At 39.9% G+C, this 22,559-nt stretch overlaps 1 protein-coding gene across 2 annotated transcripts in view; it reads right to left on the reverse strand.

Moving 5' to 3' along the window:
• Positions 1-22,347, reverse strand: part of LOC123938249 (leucyl and cystinyl aminopeptidase) — a 106,592-nt gene extending 84,245 nt beyond the window's left edge. For both annotated transcript variants that reach the window (XR_006817698.1, XM_045999457.1), the window contains exon 1: positions 20,202-22,347. Coding sequence is in view for 1 of the 2 variants with exons in the window: in XM_045999457.1 (XP_045855413.1) it covers positions 20,202-20,220 (19 nt within the window). In the remaining variant the exon portion in view is untranslated. The remainder of the gene's footprint in view (positions 1-20,201) is intronic.
• Positions 22,348-22,559: the final 212 nt, after the last annotated feature.

A 22,559-nucleotide genomic window follows, 5' to 3' on the forward strand; every position in this document is an offset into this window, starting at 1 on the left:
AATGAAAAAAGTAAGACCAAGTTCATTATCACAACCACTGTCTTAATGCCACCACCAATAATGATGATAAAAACCAACATTCACTAAGGGCTTTGCATACGCTAACAGTGAGTTAGGCTAAGCAGGGTAGTTAAGAATGTCTCTGAAACTGGAGTGTTCTGTCACTGTCACTGTATAACCTTGAGCAAGTTATTTCATCTTTCCAAATTCAGTTTGCTCATTTGTAAAATGGAGGTAATGGTACCTATCTCAATGAGTTGTGAGAATTAAATGAGATATGTGTAAAGCATTTAGAACAGAGCCTAGCACATAGTAAAGTGCTAAATAATTATTAGCTTTCAGTATTATTAGTCAGCATTTTACATATGTCATTTCATTTCATTTAATCCTCACAACATTTTATAGATGAAGAAGTGAGAATCAGAGAGGTTAAATAACTTGCTGGTAAGTGGCATGGCCAAATTTCAAACCCACATTTTTCTGACTGTAGTAGCTAAATCCTTCTAGGCCATGTGCCATGACTTGAAATAGCCCAGGGAATGTCAAACCAGGTCCAATGTGCCAGAGAAAAGTCCCATGTCTTTTCAGTCTCTGGATCCAGGGTGGTCACAGAGCTGCCTCTATGTCAGGCTGAAAGGCTACAGAGAGGGTCAGGATGGTGCCAGAGATGGATGACACTACTACCGTGTGTCAGACACTGACACTACGGTTTACACAACTCTCTCAGCAGACGTTTAGTAGGTATTCAAAAAGTGCTATTTGATTTTGCCCGATTATATTCCCTGTTATGGCTTCATCATGGTCTGTAAATTGAACGTTCTCTCACTCATTAGGATTATGAAATTATCCAAATATAATACCCATTTTACGAAACTTTACTTTTTTGCAACTGTAGAAAACTAAAGGTTTCCTTTTTTTAAAAGATTTTACTTATTTGACACAGAGAGAGAGATCATAAGTAGGCAGAGGCAGGCAGAGAGAGAGGAAGAAGCAGGCTCCCTGCTAAGCAGATAGCCCGATGCGGGGCTCAATCCCAGGACCCTGAGATCATGACCTGAGCTGAAGGCAGAGGCTTTAACCCACTGAGCCACCCAGGCGCCCCGAGAACTAAAAGTTCTTATGAGACCCTCTAAACCTATTATATTTCATGGATAATTAATTATTGTTCAAAGTTACTCAGCTGGTTAGTAAAACTGAATGAAATCAAAACTTCTTAAAAATGTTTAAATTTTAAGTTTTCTACAAGAAAGTTGGAAGTGAAACAATGAACGAATTTAACCCACAGAACTGCTCAGCTAAGTTTAGTTCCACCCAAATTCAGCTCAATGATTTTGAAAACAACCACTTTTCTCAGACTTACAGGAAATGGTTAAGCAACCTCAGAGAAGTCATTTCTTCTTGTGCCATAGTAGAGAAGCTAGGTTGTTACTTTTTTTTTTTTTTTTTTTTAATGAGTCCCTTCCAGATAATAGAACTTTGGAACATTGTACAAGTGCTCATCAACCTAAGTAGCAAGTCTAAAAGATGCTACAGTTATTACTTTATTCTACTCTTTTTCCTTCGAAAAGAGCAAAGAACTCTGATATTTATAAAAAAATGAGTTTTTACATTCCATAATAAAATGAATTCTCAAGACTTTAAAAAGTCTAAACTGGAAGAAGAAAAAGCGAACATATTAAAATTAACAGGCTGACAGCTCAAGACCAAAAAACATGATTCCATCCTGATCTCAGACAAAACAGAGACTAGATACGATTAAAAAAGTTATATTTTTTAGGGAAATTTCACATGTTATACTACAGCTGATTTTTTCAGAAAATCTATTTCCTGTCTCCTTCTCCCCTGTAGCACTATTTGAATCCTGGTATTGGAAAACATAATACGTGGAATGACAGACTCTGCATAATCATCAATAGAGGAGTTTTCTGGCTAAGAGATGACACTTTACCAAATTCTAAAATTTGTTTTTAATGCAGTATTTCTAACACATTTTATTACATTCCCATCTTCTTACAAAGACTGGTCTCAACACAGTCATCATTGGGAAAAAATAACTGCACGGCTCTTTGTTGGGACACAGAACTCACTACTGTAACTGATAGACTACTGATACAGAAAATGACACCTCCATATCCCAAGCACCAAACTAGCCAATTTGCTTAAAAATACATTTCAGTTAGCAACTTAAAAGTTTACAGCAAATCATATTGTGTGGGGTTTTTTTCAACTTTCACTCTAGATTTCTTCACCAAACCAAGTTTCACTGCAGCTCATTACTCCAGCTATTTTTCAGGGGGTTTACAAGCTCAACTAAAGGCCAATTTTGATTATGATTTACATATCAGACAATAAATATTTCTTTTAAACAAATTATTCTATTTGAAGAACCCAGGGAAAAGATTGAGAAAAAAAAAAAAATGAACAGTACCACAAGGACCTGTAAGAAAGTAGCAAAAGGGTTAACATATATATAATTGGGAGTTCCAGAATGACAAGGAAAAAAAAAACAAAAACACTGAGACAGAAAAATTATCAAGAAACAATGGCCCGAAAAATGAACTACTGGGACTTCATCAAGATAAAAAGCTTTTTGCACAGCAAAGGAAACAGTCATCAAAACCAAAAGACAACCCACAGAATGGGAGAAGATATTTGCAAATAACATATCAGATACAGGGCTAGTATCTAAAATCTATAAAGAACTTATCAAACTCAACACCCAAAGAACAAATAATCCAATCAAGAAATGGGCAGAAGACATGAACAACATTTCTGCAAAGAAGACATCCAAATGGCCAACAAACACATGAAAAAGTGCTCCACATCACTCAGCATCAGGGGAATACAAATCCAAACCACAATGAGATACCACCTCACACCAGTCAGAATGGCCAAAATTAACCAGTCAGGAAACAACAGGTGTTGGCAAGGGTGCGGAGGATCCCACACTGTTGATGGGAATGTAAACTGGTGCAGCCACTCTGGAAAACAGTATGGAGGTTCCTCAAAAAGTTGAAAATAGAGCTACCCTATGACCCAGCAATCGCACTACTGGGTATTTACCCTAAAGATATAAATGTAGTAATCCAAAGGGGGCACGTGCACCCAAATGTTTATATGTTTATAGCAGCAATCTCCACAATAGCCAAACTATGGAAAGAGCCTGGATGTCCATCAACAGATGAATAGATAAAGAAGATGTGGTGGGTGGGTGGGTGGGTGGGGGTGTGTGTGTGTATGTGTGTAGGAATACTATGCAGCCATCAAAAATGAAATCTTGCCATTTGCAATGACGTGGATGGAACTAGAGGGTATTATGCTAAGCGAAATAAGTCAAAGAGAGAAAGACAATTACCATAGGATCTCACTGATTTTTTTTTTTAAGATTTTATTCATTTATTCGGCAGAGAGAGATCACAAGTAGGCAGAGAGGCAGGCAGAGAGAGAGAGAGAGGGAAGCAGGCTCCCTGCTGAGCAGAGAGCCTGATGTGGGGCTCGATCCCAGGACCCTGAGATCGTGACCTGCGCCGAAGGCAGCGGCTTAACCCACTGAGCCACCCAGGCGCCCCCAGGATCTCACTGATTTAAGGAATCTGAGAAACAAGACAGAGGATCATAGGGAAAGGGAGGGAAAAATGAAACAAGATGAAACCAGAGAGGGAGACAAAACATAAAAGACTCTTAATCTCAGGAAACAAACTGAGTGTTGCTGGAGGTAAGGGGAGTGAGAGGGAAGGGGTGGATGGGTAATGGACACAGGGGAGGGTATGTGCTATGGTGAGTGCGGTGAATTGTGTAAGACTGATGAATCCCAGACCTATACCCCTGAAACAAATAATACAACTTGGAACCCTGAAAAATAATTTCAAGAAATTCAATGGAAAAGAAAAAAAAAATCCAAAGACAACCAAACCAAGACCCAAATAAACAAACTGCTAACAACCAAAAGTAAAGAAAAACTTGAAGCCAGCTAGGAAAAAAAAGTGATATATTACAAATAAGGTAATATCAGTTCAAATTACGAGGGTTTTTTTTTTTTTTTTTGGTTTTTGCTTTTGTTTTAAAGTAAATTCTACCCCCCCCCAATGGCTCAAACTCATGACCCAGAGATCAAGAGTCACATGCTCCATGGACTGAGCCAGCCAGCCATCCCACCATAGCTTTTTTTTTTTTTTTAGATTTTATTTATTTATTTGATAGAGGGAGATCACAAGGAGATAGAGAGGCAGACAGAGAGAGAGAGAGGGAAGCAGGCTCCCTGCTGAGCAGAGAGCCCGATGCGGGACTCGATCCCAGGACCCCGAGATCATGACCTGAGCCGAAGGCAGCGGCTTAACCCACTGAGCCACCCAGGCGGCCCCCACCATAGCTTTCTTAACAGAAAACTATGGAAGTCAGAAAATGAAAGAGTAACATCTTTATTGTTTTTATATATAGAGAACTACTATTATATATGTGTAATACATATAATACATGTGTTATATATATTATACATTTGTGTAACTTGTTTAATACCTTTGTGTAAACACATACCCAAAATACATAAGCAGCCCTTGTAACTCAATAACTGGGCAAAAAGATTTGAGCAGCCATTTCACAAAAAAAAGATGAACTAATGCCAAAAAAAAATATGAAAACATTTTCAACATCAGTAGTCATCAGGAAAATGAAATTAAAACCACACTGAGATACCACTATGCACACAGTAGATTGGCTAAAATTTAAAAAAAAAAATAATTACACCAAATTTTGGCAAGGATGTAGAGAATAAGCACTCTCATATACACTGATGGAAATGCGAAATGGTAAAACCAGTTTTGGGGGATCTTTAAAGATTTTGTTTATTTGACCGAGAGAATGAAAGAGAGTACAAAGTGGGGGGGGGGCAGCAGAGGGAGAGGGAGAAGCAGGCTCCCCGCTGAGCAGGGAGGCCCACGTGGGGCTTAATCCCAGGACTCTGAGATATGACCTAAGCAGAAGACAGGCACTTAATCAACTGAGCCACCCAAGTGCCCCAGGTAAAACCAGTTTAGAAAACAGTTGACAGTTTAAGAAGTTAAAACATACAGCTACCAGATGACTCTACCAATCATCTCCTAGATACTTAAATAAGAGAAACAAAAACAAATTGTCTACACGAAGACTTGTATTTGAGTTTCCCAGCGGCTTTACAATAACTCAAAACTGGAAACAAACATCCAGTAAGAGGTGAATGGACAAACAAATGATAATGTATCAACAAAATAGAATACTTACAGCAATTTAAAAAGAAAAAAGAACCATACTAATACATGGATGAGTTTCAAAATAAATTATACTGAGTGAAAAAAACAGGACAAAAAAGATAGTACATGATTCCATCTATAGAAAATCTATATAATTCTATTCATATAAAATTCTATGAAAGTAAGGGCACCCGGGTAGCTCAGTCAGTTAAGAATCTGCCTTCCTCTCCCTCTGCTACTCCCCCTGCTTGCACACAGGCGCACTTGCTCTCTCACTCTCTCTGTGTGTCAAATAAATAAATAAAATCTTTTAAAAGTTCTATGAAAGTAGAAAATAAACTAATCTGTAGTAACACAAAGTGGGTTAGTGACCGCTTAGGAATCAGGATGGAAGGAGGCATAAACTAAAGTTTTTTTGTTTTGCTTTGACTTTAAGTTGAAAAAATGTAACACCAAGAATCAGGAATATGCAATACTTTGGTACTCTGATCTTAATTATAAAAAGGCCAATTTGAGAGGTTTATTTGAACAATAACTACAAATTCAACCACCAGACTTCAGGACTTCATTACAAAATTACTTTTTGTCCACTCACACAAAGGAAGCATAAAAGGTCTCCTGTTTAAAAGTATTCCTGACACTAATTATAAGCACCTAGAGAGTAAAAGGCTTTCTCCTAATATTAATAACTATTTCAAAGTACTTAAAATGGATGTGTTAGCATGGGTGGTCTATTACCTATTTTTCTAGAACTTTAGCTCAAGTTATCTGAACTTATGTGTATATGCCAAGGTTCCCATGTTTACATGCAATCACAGTTTACCACATGCTCTATCTTGGGGGCAAGGCAGTTTAACTAGATCAGTCCTAGTTACTCATGGCCCCAAAAAGCCAGAGGAAAAAAGAGGGTTGACTTCAGTTCTCTTAAAGGTCTAGATCATTCTACGATGGGACAAGTATGGGATAAAGGATTTTGTTTTATTCTGGACTCCACAGATCAAGACAAGCAGAAAAAAACAATTGAACTTTGTAGGTCTTTTTTTTTTTTTTTTAAGATTTTTATTTATTTATTTGACAGACAGAGACCACAAGTAGGCAGAGAGGCAGGCAGAGAGAGAAGAGGAAGCAGGGCTGAATAGAGAGCCTGACGTGGGGCTCAATCCCAGGACCCTGAGATCATGACCTGAGCTGAAGGCAGAGGCTTTAACCCACTGAGCCACCCAGGTGCCCCCTTTGTGGGCCTTTAATTCATTATAATTAAGATAAATCTAAGTACCCATTCAAGGGCTAGAAGTTAAATAATGTATCCATATTAAGTGTATGTTGGAGGGAGGGGTTATTGAGAAAGAGGAGCAGCTTGTTGAAAAATCCTGCAGGTATAAACAGAAAATAGATAAAAATCAATTTTTTAAGACATAATTTAATCATTTTTTAAAAATTTGTGTCCTCCCTAAAACCATCCAGGACTGAAATAAAATGACTTAGAGTCCTCAAATAACCAAGGCATCTGAGGTGTGGCTCGTCAGATATGCCTGGCTAGAACATTTCCTTCTCCTATGACCTAGATCTGTCTTGAGACACTTGCTGCCAGTTCCATCAGCTCCACTTTCTACCTGCTATAGAAGGTATGTGAAGGTATTCCTCTCCAGGCCCTATGAAAGGCAGGTTTAATGTTTAAAGTAATAGTTTTCAAGGTGCAGTATGGGTACCCCCGGGAATCCCTGATACTCTTTTAGTGGCCCTCAAGGTCAAAAACTGTTTTCATATTGAGATGTTATTTGCCCTTTTCACTCCCATTCTCTCGTAAGTCTACAGTGGAGTTTTCCACAAGTTACGCAACACATGATACAACAGACTGAACACAGAAGCAAATTTGAAAACCCAGTTGTCTTCTATTAAGCCAGACATTAAAGAGATTTGCAATGACATAATTGCTCTCACTAATTTGTTTTGGAGGATAGCTATTTTTCATTTAAAAATGTCATTTATGTTAACATGTAAAAGGTTTTTTATTGTATGAAATCTACTGATTTATTAATTTTCATTTTTAAAAAATTTCAGTGTTAATTTCTAGTGCAACAATATCTAGAGATACAGCCCATATAAACAAAATCACTTAGGGGTTCACAATCATTTCTAAGAGTATACAAAAGGGGTCCTGATACCAAAAGATTTGAGAAACATAACTCTTGCTTTCAAAGATAAAGAAAAAAATGCCCAGCTCTCCAGATATAATTCAAGCACTGCAGTTTCATGAAAAAGCATATAGATTAAATATATTAGGTAAGAAAAAGAAATATATACCCGGTCTGTATAACTTTATAGCAGGCCAGGAAAGGACAAGGGGTTCTGAATCATTTTGGAGTCCTAGGTCCAGAAAAAAAGAACTGAATTGTTTATGTTCCTTTAACATCCTCAGGCAGTAGGAATGCAGACTTCAATAATTTGTTCCTATGGAAAAACACAAGCGTCTTTACCTTGAGATAAACTATGGAAAAGGATGGCTCCCTATTCCCCCCAAAATTCACACATGGAGGTGTTAACCCCTAATGTGACTACTTGGAGACAAGGCTTTTAAAGAGATATAACTAAGGTTAAATGAGGTCATCAGGGTGGAGCTGCTAAGACTAGTGTTCTTGTAAGAGACACTGAGCTCTGCACACAGAAGAAAAGCCAGGTGAGGATACAGCAAGAAGGTGGCCATCTGCAAGCCAAGAGGGGGCTCTCACCAGAAACCTACCATGCTGCTACCTTGATCTTGGACTCCTAACCACAACTGTAAGAAAATAAAATTTCTTTGGTTTAAGCTACCCAGTCATATAGATTTTGTTATGGCAGGCTGAGTTAATACACTGCCTATACTATTTCTATATAATAACTCCACAGACCTATGGAATAAGAGAGAGGGGGGAATGCAGGTTCCTTTTAAGGGGGAAGGAGATGTTGAATACATGTCTTCACTGTTTACATAGTATAATTTCTGTTACTTGGCCACTAAGGAGTTAAGGTTTTGTTCTTCTCAGAATGTCATTTAACTTTTATCCTTTAACATCTGGACAGAAACATCCATTTTTTTCCTCCTGGTTGGTGTCATGTCTGAAATTCATGCTATCATATCTCAGCTCACACTGCACTACAGTAACTCAGACCATTAGTTATTCTGTCCTGTCAACTGACAAAGACCCCTGCCTTTCAATGGCATAGCTTCCCCTACATAATCCACAAGGCCACTTGAATTCTTATGCAGACCAATTCATGCCTTTTTACCAATTCTGGGATACTAGGAAATTCCTTTTTAAAAGTCCCTTCTAATTGGCTTGGTATCTGTTTCTGTGGCTCTCTAATAAAAGACAAAGTACCCCAAGAACAGGTCAGCCAGAAGGCCCGCAGCAGGGCAGGAAGAGAAATTGATTTAACTGCATTACTCTGGTCTCAAATGCAAAGCAGCTCTCTAGCGATGCAATAAGAACACAAGATGAAAGAAGAGGAAACTACTGGGTTATTCTTTAATTATGATTCTGAAAATGCTTCAGAGTAAGAGATTCCCTCCCGCTAACCTTCATCTTCCTTCCCCTCAAACACTAAGACCATTTCTCATTTAGCACTACCATCCCTGCACAAAGCACAGGGTCTGAAACACAGCAAGTACCCAAAAGGCATTTCAGTGAAAAGGAAAGCTGAATGAATACTGATAAGAATATTCAGGAAAAGAGATTTGGAATTACTCTATTTGCTAGAGGGAAATATATAGAAAAAGGAAAAGAGCATTCAAATTCAACTTTACTTAGGAAAAAAAAAAAAAACAACCAAAATTAAAGGAGTTAAAAACAAAAACACAATTGTTACTTAAAAGTTTGTTTTGGAGTTGTTTAAAGTAGTATTAGTCTCAAGTAACATTGAAAGAACATCTGACATATGGGGTACTATTTTGGGTGCCAACTCTAGTAAGAACCAAATATAAGACAACTGTATTTTTTCTGTCAGATGTAATTGATGGTTCCTGGCTGAAGAAGCATGTACATACATATACAACTGGAAATGTGGTTTTCACCATTCAGAAAATGGAGTCCTAAACGAGTGGTACCTCTGCTTTCATAACATACCATTTATGCCTCTCTGGACATTCTTGGGCAGAAATGTGAACTCCAGTAACTTATACCTGTGGGAAAACACTATCTTCTTCAGGCTGAGGTTTCCCAAGAACAGCTGTGACTCAAGGAGAGGAATGCCTCTACTCTATTTCCATGCAATACACCCGTATAGCCACCAAATACTTAAAGGATTATTTCTAACCTCCCTCACCTTACTCTTTAGTCAAAATCACTACCTTGTATGATTGGGAAGTTCTGAATATTATCTTTGTGAGAAAAAACAAACAAATAACAGACCCAGAGACTTCTGGCAGGGTGGAGGTAGGGAGGTAAATTACCGAAATGAATAATAGATTCTCAGAGCCAAAAAGGTGCTGCCAAGTAACATTCATTTAGCCAAAATAGTAATAAAATAAGGGTGTCACTGTACAACAGAAATTGAAATTCACTAGTAAAACTAGTTTCTTATTAAGCTTCTGTGAGAACACAAAACAGGTGTGAACTGAAACACATTACATTATAGACATGTTCGTCTGCATTCCTGATGCCTATGAAATACAGGCAATGTTACCAGTTAAAGAAGTACCTTTATTCCATAGCTTAATGTTAACACTACCTCTTTTGGTCTTAAATTCCAAACGATTTCAACCCCATTTAAGAGACAAAATATATTTAATACCTGATTTAACACTGAAACAAAATCTACCTGTATAAACAGCAAAGTGTAGCATATTACATTTGCTGGAAAGAACCAGAAAACACATGTAAGCCAGAATTAAGTTGAATGTAGAAATGAATAGTTCTACTCTTAGGCAACACTTCCCTGGAAGCGTTACAAATGCATAATTGTTAATAAAAAGATTGAAATAAAAAGAACCCTTCTATACTGGCCTCAAGCCTTTAGTAAATGAAATATCATTTGTTTCCCAATTTTCAAAATCTCATTATGGCAGGAATGTGCCCAAACCACCACGTCTCCTAGATCTCAATTGTTATCAGAAAAGGTTCTGCGTTTCTTTGCACGTTTTAGTTTTTTAACGTAACTTATTAAAACATCAAGGTAATATCTTTAAATAAGAGTCACAGAGTGAGTGAGTGAGGAGCCAGGATTTGAATGCTGGCCGTATGAATTACTCTTCACCATTACACTACACTATGTAGTACTCTTACAAAAGGAGGTAGATTCATGGGTAGATCTCTAAAATGAAAAAAATAAGTAAATAAAAGTATAAAACCAAATATATTTAAGGAAAACAGTGTGGGATTGGATCTGTACTCTTCCAAGCCTGACCATTTTCAAAGACAGTGTACTAATCTGTGTGTTCATATACATTTGTTTTAAATTTACCCTGCTGCAAGTAAGTTTTCCAAATGCAGAGCTCATACTGCATATTCTTACTTGTATGCCCGCTTTAAGAACAAAGCCCGGAACAAGTCAGCACATAGTGAAGGTACATTTTAATGTATTTATTTGAGAGGAGTATATTTTTTAAAAGCTATTCTTTTTAAAAAGAGATAACTGAGGTCTGTCAAAAACAAATTTAAAAAATACTTGCTAATTGACACAGTATAAAATGGTATGCAAGAATGATTTGTATTAATATAAATCATCTGTGCTGCTTCTCTGACCCCCAACTGCTGACTCCCCAAAAGAAGAATGGAGCAAGGAGACATGGAACACTGATTTTGGTTTGCAATATTTTTAGTCTTGATGAAAATAAGAGACAAAGAAAAACTATTAGCAAGATGTAAAAAGAAATTCACAATAAAATAACAACAACAAAAAATAATTAAATATATTTGAATCCCAATATTACCTGGTTTTAATAAAACAGACTTAAGTCCAAAGCATTCATCTTCTGAAAAATATTTTGAACAATAAATTCTCTGTGTGTGTGTGTATATACACACACACACACACACATATATATATACTCCTGTATTTATTTTCTCTGGTCAGTTAGAATGAAATTAATAAAGAACCAAGAGAAAATATAAAATTTACAATAATAAAATAAATATTGTAAATTGTAAATAAAATAAAATATTGTAAATAAAAATTTACAATAAATTTGTAAAAATGTACAATAAAATACAAAGTCCTAATAATAATCATTTAATTCTACCACCATTCAAAAACATTGTCGATTCCACAGAGGAAATACTCTAGTTAAAATTCTGGCTAGAGGACACCTAAAACACATCAATTAACAAGAGCAACATGATATCCCATGGACTAAAGAATACAAACAGTGCAGAATATTGTCCTAATGAACAGAATTTACATAAAGATATGCCATCTCATGCCCTTAAAAGTTAACTAATTTATCCTTCAGGTAAAAATAAAATTATTGAGCTTAATTTTCAATTTCATTTTTCTTTTCTAAGCTAAATCATTTACTATAATGTTTATATTTATATCAACTTGTACTCCACTCAAATTTATAATCTTTATCAGATTTGTTGGTTTTGTTTTTTTTTTCCATTTCCTTGTAACACAGGCCCCCCAGCCCTTGACAATCCTCAGGGGACCTCTGAGAAAGACTTAGCTGTACAAATAACTGAAACTGTTAATGATGCCTAAATACATGAGCTCATTAATCTCTCATGCAAATCTACATAACTGCAAATACTTTCTGCAGAGCAAAAGTTAAAAGTTTATTTTTAATTCCATCAATTATTAGGATGTAGTTTCAAAAGAATGTTAACCTATCATAATTCTTTATTTGAAATGAAAAATGGATTTAAGCCTAAAGAATACCTGTGAGTGATCTAAAGAGAATGCATAACACTGATGGAGATCCACAAAGAAAATGTACGAGATCTATTCAATGTATGCAGAAAGCTTATGGGTTAGACAAGACCTCAACTAGTGAATAAATTTGCTAGAGCTGATGTCAGATGGATTTGAAAAGACTATTTTGCTGATAATTTTGAAACATTTTTCCATCTGACTCACCAGACTGATAAAGGCAAGGGAAATGATAATCTTGAATCCTCATAGCAAAAACGTTGACATCAATTTACAACTTGCTGAGGGTCACTTTGACTATCATTAACTCATTAAAAAATATATGATGATTACCCAAAAGTCTGGGATTGTAACCACATTTTTGTCTACTAATAGTCATTGTCATCTCATTAGCTGCCAAGAAAAGCTTCTATGCATAAAATCTTCAAGTCTTTATCTCAGTAGTGTTTCCTAAATTGACAATTAATTAGAATAGAGCTATGTGCCCAACTGCAATGAACTGCACTGAAGCAAAGTTAGCCACATTTTAGTGAACATTTGCTTATTTCCACCTAATTCAAAACACTATTATCTAATCCCCAAATCAGGCTGGACCCTCCTTTGACACTCGATTATTCTTCTGTGTACTTCCCCCGAATAAAAACTTATCAAGCCTCTCAGTAGCCTGTACTGATAGAGATGGACGCAAGGCCCCTATTCTAAAGAGCAAAGCATCCCTTAGTCCCACTAACACTCAATACTCTACACTCACTGAGTTGTTTTTTTAAACTAGCCTAGCTACCCAGTCTAGCTACTAAAAGAACAATGTCAGTGGCCCAAAGGGCTTATGTACTTAGCATTTAATTTAAAGGCCAGAGAAAATATTGCTAACAAGTATAAAGTGGAACCATCCTAAATTCATGGATACTCTTTTGATAAATCTTGAACATACTAGTTCCTTCCACCAAGCTCCATGGTCCATAGCAGCCTCCTTTACTTAACCATTGAGGACACTTTGACAATTATGGACTGAGAAGTAAGGATTACACTACTTCTGTCTTCAAATCATACTACCAATAACAAGTTAAAGAAAGATCTTTAAAACATTTAGCTGTCCTCAATTACTCCCACTAATCACTATGCATTTTTCCTCTAAAAAGAACCTAGGAATGGTGTAATGCTGCTGAGATGATGACTGTTCTAACAACTTTTTAAAATTTTATGAAATAACAGTGTCAGCTGTGAGAAATACCATGGCCCAAAGTCTCCTTGCCCAGTGAATGAGACCAGAGGCAGCTGGTCTAAGAAACACTACCACGCAGCCCTGGTCATTATTTGCTGCAAGGGCCAGGAAGGAAAAGAGTACACCCAATTCACAAAGGTACCCATTCTCTCACTGCACTTCCCATTCTCCTGTTAGCCCAGCTTTGAAATTCTCCCCATAAATCATTAGGAAGCCTTTACCTCCCTTCATCCCAGATGACTGGCTTGGCCTCCGTGGACAGCACCAGGGGTCTAGAGAAAACTCTGGACCATCCAATCCCTCAATTTACAAAAAGTCCAAACAATTAGCTTAAGTTTTATTTTGGTGGCTGCATTCTTGAAATATGTGAAAGGAATGCTCAGGAGACCCTCATTAAGCAATACACACTAAAGGAAAAGAACTTCAAAGGGTCTTTTACTATTGAACTTGCTTCTTTCTCCATTGTTTTTTCAAACTCCCTTAGAAGCCTGAACTTTATTTGGTAAGTGAACTGGCTTCTTCCTAGTTTAGATGCTAAGGCTGACATTTTAAAAAACTAATTGGTTCACTGTTCAATCATAAGCATCAGTAGAAAAGGGAAGCAAAACCAGGCACTAAAAAATAGTAACTGCAATCACGATGCTCCTACAAAGTCAATGGCTCTATATTCCTCTTAGAAATGTTTTTCTTGAAATCTAAAACATTCAGGAAAGTGAACAGACCTTTTTTTTTTTTTTTTTTTTAAGTAGTCTCCACGCCCAATGTGGGGCTTGAACGCACAATCCTGAGATCAAGAGTTGCATGCTTGTACCAACTGAGCCAGCCGGATACCCCCAGGAAAGTGAATGGTCTTAACTTAAAAGAGACAATGGATTTTTTTACTATCAGAGAGAGAAGTACACTGTATGATTTAACTTGTGGCAAATGTTTTCTACCTCCTGCCAGGGCTTCCAAACCCCAGTTTTAACTAACTCATCCCCTCAACCCTCAATTGCTTTTCTCTAACCAGTCCCACCTGCTTGCCCCTTCCAAATCCAATTCCTCCATCATTCGACCTCATACATCATTGTCCTGATCCCCAAAGTAAACTCATTTCTCAGCCAAACATGTGTAAGGCTCAAGATATGAACATTTTGGAAATCTCTATCAGCCTCCTGCTTTAACTTTATTTTTAAGATTTTTATTTATTTATTTGATAGACAGAGATCTCAAGTAGGGCGAGAGGCAGGCAGAGAGAGAGAGAGGAGGAAGCAGGCTCCCCGCTGAGCAGAGAGCCCGATGTGGGGCTCGATCCCAGGATTCTGGGATCACGATCTGAGCCGAAGGCAGAGGCTTTAACCCACTGAGCCACCCAGGCACCCCCTCCTGCTTTACCTTTAATCTCTACATTTCTTTCATCTTCATCACTAACTCTTAAGTCCCAGTTTTCCCTAAAGATCTTTGGGGGTTTTTTTTGTTGTTGTTGTTCTGTTTTTCCTAAAGATCTTTGGATTCAAAGTTCTACAGGTGCTCCCAGGACAATCACAAATGGATTACAATGAATCAGGTTACAAGGAAATCCTTACCATTCTTCCATAGACTAAGGAACAAAAACTACTTTGTTTCTGTCATATTTGCTGAATAGAAAGACCAGGGCAATAAGCAGCTGTCTTTACAAAGGCCACTAGATACACAAGTTGCTGAACCACCACAAAGGCTCCAAAATTTCCCTTCATGCCCAATCCTGGTTTCTTTTAAAGATTTTATTTATTTATTTGACAGAGAGAGATCACAAGTAGGCAGAGAGGCAGGCAGGGGGGGAAGCAGGCTCCCTGCTGAGCAGAGCGTGATGCGGGGCTCCATCCCAGGACCCTGAGATCACGACCCGAGTAACCCACTGAGCCACCCAGGTGCCCCCTGGTTTCTTGTGAATACTCAGAAAATGTACATATCTAGGGATTCAAATTAAAAAAAAAAAAAAAAAAAAAAGACTTTCTCCGGTTGCTCCAATAATATTATGGAAAGATCTACTAGTGTTATTAGCTCTAGTTCCAACCTCCCACTGTTTTTAAGACATGAGGTAACTGACAAAACACAGTGACACTGTCCTAACCTCAACTGCCAAGAGCCATGGGCCTAATCCAGCTCCATCATAACTTTAGGAGTAACCCTGGCTGAATTCCTCCACAGTGCAATTTCCTCATACTTCCATAGAGAAGGTTCAGAATGCTTGTTGGTTCCTAACAGGAGTATTACACTGAATCATCACAAATGTGAACTTACTGATGACATATGTTACAGGAACAGGTTATAAAGACAATCTGGTACATTTATTTCATAATTAGAAAACTATCTTCAAGTTTTATTGCTTTCTTGTTTCTTCTGTATTTCCTAGTTTTATATTAGCATGAAAGCAAAACTAGATCTTTCCATTTCATTTCTCTTATTGAGGTCAGCATTATCTGCTGACAGGTTTGTGGGTTTCCTGCAAGTGTGTCCAGCAGAAAATCTACTTGCAAGTGGGCATTCAAAAGACAGTGTTCACATGAATTACTGAAGAGGAAATCATCCCTGGCTTATTTCTGAATGATAATTTCCTTATAACCAATCTTTCTGGTTATGTATCTTTCAGGTCTCAAGGATCATCTATAGATAAGTGACAATCAGTGGTTTTAGGCATGCCTGAGTGGCTCAGTTGGTTAAGCGACTGCATTCGGACCCCAGAGTTATGGGACCCAGTTCCGCGTCAGGCTCCCTGCTGAGTAGGGAACCTGGTTCTCCCTCTGCCTGCTGCTCCTCTTGCTTGTGCTCTCTGTCTCTCTCCCTCTGTCAAATAAATAAAATCTTTTTAAAAAATCACTGGTTTTAATCATTCCTAAAATACACTGTTTGTCTCAAGACACACTTTTTTGGAAATTGTTATGCAAAGCAAAAGACTTTCCCCCCACTGCTTTCCTTAAAAACTGAATAGTTTCTAATTACACCTTCAACCTTATAATATTAAAAGATGTTAACACTTGATCTAAGTCATATTTCTCTTAATTGAAATGGAAAAAATCAAGACAGAAGGATAAAAACATATTTTTACCTATATTTCTATTCATTACAAAGAACAACAATGATCTTCCATTTTAAGGATTTTCTTTCAATGTGGCCATTTATCATAAAAAAGAAATACATATACACACACACATACACACACACACAAAATGTGGTAAACTCGTATTTTTGACTGATCATGCTATTTTTTTTAAAAAAGAAATGCACAGCTATAGGACAACTGTTATTTGTAAGATCAAAAGATGAAATCATAATTTGATACTGCCTTACAACCCATGAATATCGAAATTTGTTCTCCAGACCTCCCATTTTAGAAGCTGGGTAATACTTCCAATTGGATGCCAATCTGAAAGCAAAACAAAGATAGTTTGCAAGACAGGTAAATCCCCCTTGTTTGATTATATACCAGGTGGTACTACCAAAGTGATTCCTGGGAATTTTGTTCATAAGAAAAAAATGATGAATATATGTATATATGAGGGGAAAAAAAAAGTTCTTCTCCATAAGTATGCTTCCAAATCCTGAATTTGCTGACCTAATAAAGTTCTCAAAAGCTCCCTTCTGGTGAATACTTCTAGTATCCTCAAAATGAAGTCGCACATTTCTAGCCCTAACCTCAGAACTCCTTGATCAGATCCTAAGACTGAGCCTTGGCATTTACAGTCCTTAACATGAATTTAAATTATTCTCAAATACCCTAATCCTGCATGTAAAGGATAAGAAATAAAGAAATAAAGAGAAATAAAGTCATCAAATAACTACTTGCCCTACTCTAGTACAGCTATCAAAACATCTAGAGAGTTGCCATCAATTTTTTGTTTTTTTTAGTAATATATAAACCACTACTTCCTAAGAGTTTCACCTCTAATTGCCTAATAGGACATAATAATTACTGCCAAACCAATCTTGAGTACTAGTCCAGAACATCTTTGTCACCAAGAATCCAAAGCCAGACTGGATATAGTCTGCAGTGTAATAGTCAGAAGTCCCCTCCCAAGGGCAAGATCAAAAATATCTCCTGAGCCAAATGGGAATTGCTGGCACTAAGGTCCCTTCTTTTAAACCCTTTCTGGAGATAAGCATTTTAATAGGTTGTAGCAGTATGTTACCTGGACAGGTTAACACAGGATATTCATCAAATGAACCCAGTATCAGCAGGCAGAGAGCAGGGCCCAAGACAAATGAGCCATATGAGCAGCAAGTTTTGATGGAAAACAGGGAAAGCACAGAAAGCCCTACTGGAATAGATGAGTACTGAAAGTTAAAAATGACAAAAGAGAAACTATATCTGCCTCTTTTACAAATTTCTAGGTCAGAGGGTGAAACCGCTGACAATGTTTTAATTGAAAGACAAGTGGTTCTGAATTGCTGAAACTTGTTTTGCTAAGCTTTCACACCTCTCTCTATAAGCAAGGCTATATGAGAAAGTGTAAGTGGTGAATATTTTATTAGAAGAAGGTGAATGTGCAACAAAAGCCAATATCAAGCTTGATAAATCCTGTCATTATAAATTCTAGGGATCATGAAATACTCTGCACCAAAACACCCAGACCTAGGGGAGAATTAGTTGTACATACCATTTGTACTAAATAGGATTAAGTAAAAAGATAAACATACTTAAGCAAGTCCTGTTTAAAGACACTAGAAAAATTCTACAGCTATCCTTCAAAAGTTCTGAAATAAATAAATAGTCTACCTTAAACCTGAAAAGCATCTCACGTAGCTAGAAGCTAATTTTTTGGTTGGCTTCAGATGTTATGGTTTCTATTTCCTTGTTAAAGGACACTTAAGCCCTCAACAAGTGATTAACACATTAACTAAACTGATGCACTGTCAAATTGTTTCCAGCAGATTCTGAAAATCTGGAAGATAGATAGGAAAAGGATTAAAAATTCAACTTCTTACATCGATGTTGAAGCATTCCTCCCTCTTTGTTCACCTCTCTGGGACTTTTCCATTGCCCTCTCAAATGTGACAATCTGCAACTATTAACATCTAGAGGAACATATTTTAAAAGGGGAGAGCCGCTGCCTTCGGCTCAGGTCATGATCTCAGGGTCCTGGGATCGAGCCCCACGTTGGGCTCTCTGCTCAGCGGAGAGCCTGCTTCCCTTCCTCTCTCTCTGCCTGCCTCTCTTATGATTTCTCTCTGGTCAAATAAATAAAATCTTTAAAAAAAAAAAAAAAGGGGGGGAGAAAAGACCCCAGTTGGAGGATCTGAGATTGCACTTTAATTCCGTAGGCACAGGGCCGCCAGATCAGCTAGCACTAGTCTTGACCAAATCAGTGACTCAGACTTGTGGGGAATTTTTTTTAAGTGAAAGTTCACATTTAAAATCCTACAAATATGGAAGCTCCAAGTATTCCACCTAGGACAAAGCAAAAGCCTTGAAATATTCATTTGAAATGATTTAACGATTTGTATTAAACATATTTTACACTTAAAATACTAGGAGGTCTCTAAGTTTACCTTCAGCTCCGTATTCCTTAATTCTCTTAGTAACTTTACCAACTATTCTTAGAGCCTTAGAAATTACAAATAGAACCTAAATAAGAAAGAAAATTCAGAATTAAAGTTACTATCATTAAGCCAAATTAGTACAGACAGGAAGATGGCAGTAGAATAAAGCATTCTGAATTAGGGGCAGGGAGAATATAATGAGTAATTTGCAGTCCCATGAATGAAACAGCATACAACAAAGTCTGGCTAGGGTTTGGGTTATAGTGGATATATCTATATCTATATCTATCTATATATATATATGTCTCTATCTCTTGAGGGGCAAGTGACCCACCTAAACCAGAGCAGAGGTAGGCTTCTACTCATGCGACAAACTGTCTACCTGAAGTCACCAACCTCCCACAAGAAAACACAGGTCAACGATAGAGTGAATCGTCTAATTTTTAAAATGAATTCTCCCTTACTGGCATTCTTCCTACTTTCTGTCCCAAAAAGGGACTCCATATACTCAAGGCCACAAAATGGTAAGACATCTCACCCCTATGCTGTGACTCTGGCATTTCTGGTCCAAACAAAAGCCATTGGTTTTAACTAGGGTGGGATTTATTCTGTCCATTCAGTGAAGAGCTGTGGCTGTTTTGCAGGGCATCCTGCAGGCTCCTGCTTTGACTCTCGCCTCAAGTCACATTGTGATATCACCATGACGGACCCCTGATATTTAATGAGTCCACTGAAAAAACTGGTATTATCGGGAGCCCGTGAAAGGAAGCTTGAACGACCTGCAGAATGCCTCACCAACAGACAGGAGGGTGACAGTGCGGGCAGGCACCTCCTCGCAGAGCAGGACCAAGCAAGCCTTTCTGCAAGTTTTCCTTCCTTCCACTAAATTAACCTGCCAAGCCCCCCACCCCCACCCTGCCCTATTAGGAAAAGTCACGCAGGCAACTCGCGCGGAAGGACAGGGGGGACAGCTCCCTGCGCACAAGAGAAGTTTGGTTTGGCAGTGGCCAAGGCTTAACCCTTCCTGCCAAAAGAGCCGCGGCTGACACCACCTTCTCCAGGGGCAAACCCAGAAGGCCAACTTTCCCCTCCTCTGCGCAAAGCAGCCCAAACTTTGGTATTCACCCACCTGGCCACGCAGCGCAGCTTGGGGTCTGGAGGCACCCGACGCCCCCAGGCCCTCGGCAGATGGTGGCACTGACCTTCACGCCAGCCCCGGGTCCCGCACCGGCCTCTGACCACCCCCGCCCCAGTCTTCAGCTGCCTCCCCCAGTACGTTTCCACCGCCCCCAAACCCTCGTGGGAAACCCACGGCGGGGGCGGCTGCAGCCCGACTCCGCGTGTCTCGACGACCAGCGTCCCTCTGCGCCCCAACAGAGTCCCAAACCTGACGCCTCTGGCTGCCTACTCACCGTTAGTAAAGGGATCCATTTTCCCCCCGCCGCGGCTCCTTACAGCCGAAGCGCCCAAGCTTCCTACTCCAAGAACTGAAGCGGCCCTGTCGACTGAGCATGCCCAGCGCGGCCGCCAAGGGCTGTCGGGGAGGTGCCGCGAGAGACGGCGCCACTCCGCCGCTCTGAAGTTCCGCTGTTCCGGGTTTTTGCAACAGCTGCAGAAGGAGCTGGGGAGGCCGATGGGAAAAACACCGCAAGGCCCGAGGCCAACTCCTCGGAGAGGAAGGGGAGGAGCGGGTTAGAGGTGGGAGCTGCCTCCTAGGCGGGGCCTGAAAAAAGCCACGCCCCTCCAGGAACACCAGCCGCTCAGGCTCTTAAATACATGGGGAAAGTGTTCAGTCATTCAGCAAAGAAGACGGTCTACTGCATCCCGGCCCGGCCGGGTCCTAGGCACCGGGAATCCTGCGCCCCAAAACATCGACCACTGCCCCCTGTAGTGGACATTCCAGAGACAGACAATAAACACAGAAGGCACACAAGACTGAAAGAAATGTCCTGCTGACATTAAATTAGGGTGATGTGATGGCAGAGTGAGTGGATAGCTAGTGCGGACAGCTTGATGAAGAGAGGCTTCGCCGAGAGGTGCCACTGAGGCCGCGATCTGGAGGCGCAGCTGACGCCGGCGGGCGAAGGTCGCTCTCCGGAATTCGAAGCTTCGGTTTCCCTGCGGAGACTGGCTCGGGATTGCTCACTTCGTCAAGGCCTGAGGGAGCAGGTGCTATGGGTCATCCCGGAACTGCCCCCCGCCCACACCGGAGTGGTCCCTAGGGGTCTGAGGTCGGGAGACAGACGGGAGGGCGGGGACTCCCGCTGGGCCCCAGAAGCGCAGGTTCCAGTCCGACAGCGGGCAGTTCAGGGCGCGGTCTTTACATGCAAGCGGATCACAAAACCTGGAGCTGGATTCACCGGGGGTGCGGGCGCCGCAGTATGCGAGCAGAAGGCTTGCTAGAGCTGAGCTTTAAATCAACACCTGCGGCTCCAGTGGGTTCAGCCGCATGGGGCCCGCGGCCAGGCCAGACATTGCTACCCAGTTGAAGCGGAAACTCTAAGTTGCTTCTGCCTCCTCTACTCTCGCTGTTGCCTCCAACCGCGAGCCAGCATTGTTTTCAATGTCAAATCAAGGCATTACCCGGCGAACCTTCGGGATGGAACAACCAGGGCCCTAGGGACCCCGGGTTCGTAGGGGCCCGCTTCCTTATCCCTTATTCGAAGTGTACGCCGCCGCCACGCTTGCAGTGAAAGCCTCTGCCCTCCTAGCGCGCAGCCATAGCCTCCTTCCCCTCCTCCCCTCCCGCACCCTGGCCCCTGCAGCGACTTGGCTCTGGCAGTGCCTCACTGCGCCTGCCAACTGTCACACACTCCTCTGAGGCTGTTAAAACGTCGGGTGCAAACAAGCCGGCGGCGACCGCAAACAGCCTGGGCAAACAGGGACGGCTGGGGTGTCTTTTGACCCGTACGGAATTAGAAATTGGGTTTTAAAGAAGTGAAATCGGAATGCAATCGTTTATTTTTAGATGTCAATTGTATTAAATCACGCTCTTAACATTCCATCTTTTAAAACCTCCAATGGATACCCATCAGTTAAAATAAAAGTGAAACTCCTGGTCTAACTCTGGATCCTCCTCTACACGCGCTAGGGATGCTTTGGCCACAGAGGCCTTCTTGCGGTTCCTGGAAGTCGGCAAGTTCTGTCCAGCATTGTTAACCATTCCTCTTGCATGTTCCTTGCGCAAGAATGATTCCTTCTGCCTGGTACTTTGCCTGCTGGTATCTTCTTGTCCTTTAGGTGTCAGCTCAAATGTCACCTCTGCAGAGAGCCTTTCCCTGACCACACAACGGAAAATAGCCACAAACACAGTCTCCTCTCTAAAGACTGGGCCCTGCTTTTCTTCACAGCACTCCTCACTCTCTGAAACAACGCTTGTTTGCTGTTTCATCATTATCATTATCAATCTCCCTCTCAAGAATGCAAGCTCCATTGGGCGCCCGGGTGGCTCAGTGGTTTAAGCCACTGCCTTCCGCTCAGGTCATGATCTTAGGGTCCTGGGATGGAGTCCCGCATCAGGCTCTCTGCTCAGCAGGGAGCCTGCTTCCCTCTCACTCTCTCTGCCTGCCTCTCTGCCTACTTGTGATCTCTCTCTGTCAAATAATTAAATAAAAATCTTTAAAAAAAAAAAAAAAAGAATGCAAGCTCCATGAAGGCAGAGTTACTACCTTTTTAAGGGCAGTATCCTAACCCAAGGTAAGTATGCAACAAATAATTTATGAATGCATATAGGATTATCTGCAATGGTAGTTAGAGTTCTAGTTCATTTG

Source organism: Meles meles, chromosome 3, assembly GCF_922984935.1.
Source record: "Meles meles chromosome 3, mMelMel3.1 paternal haplotype, whole genome shotgun sequence".
Lineage (NCBI taxonomy): Eukaryota > Metazoa > Chordata > Mammalia > Carnivora > Mustelidae > Meles > Meles meles.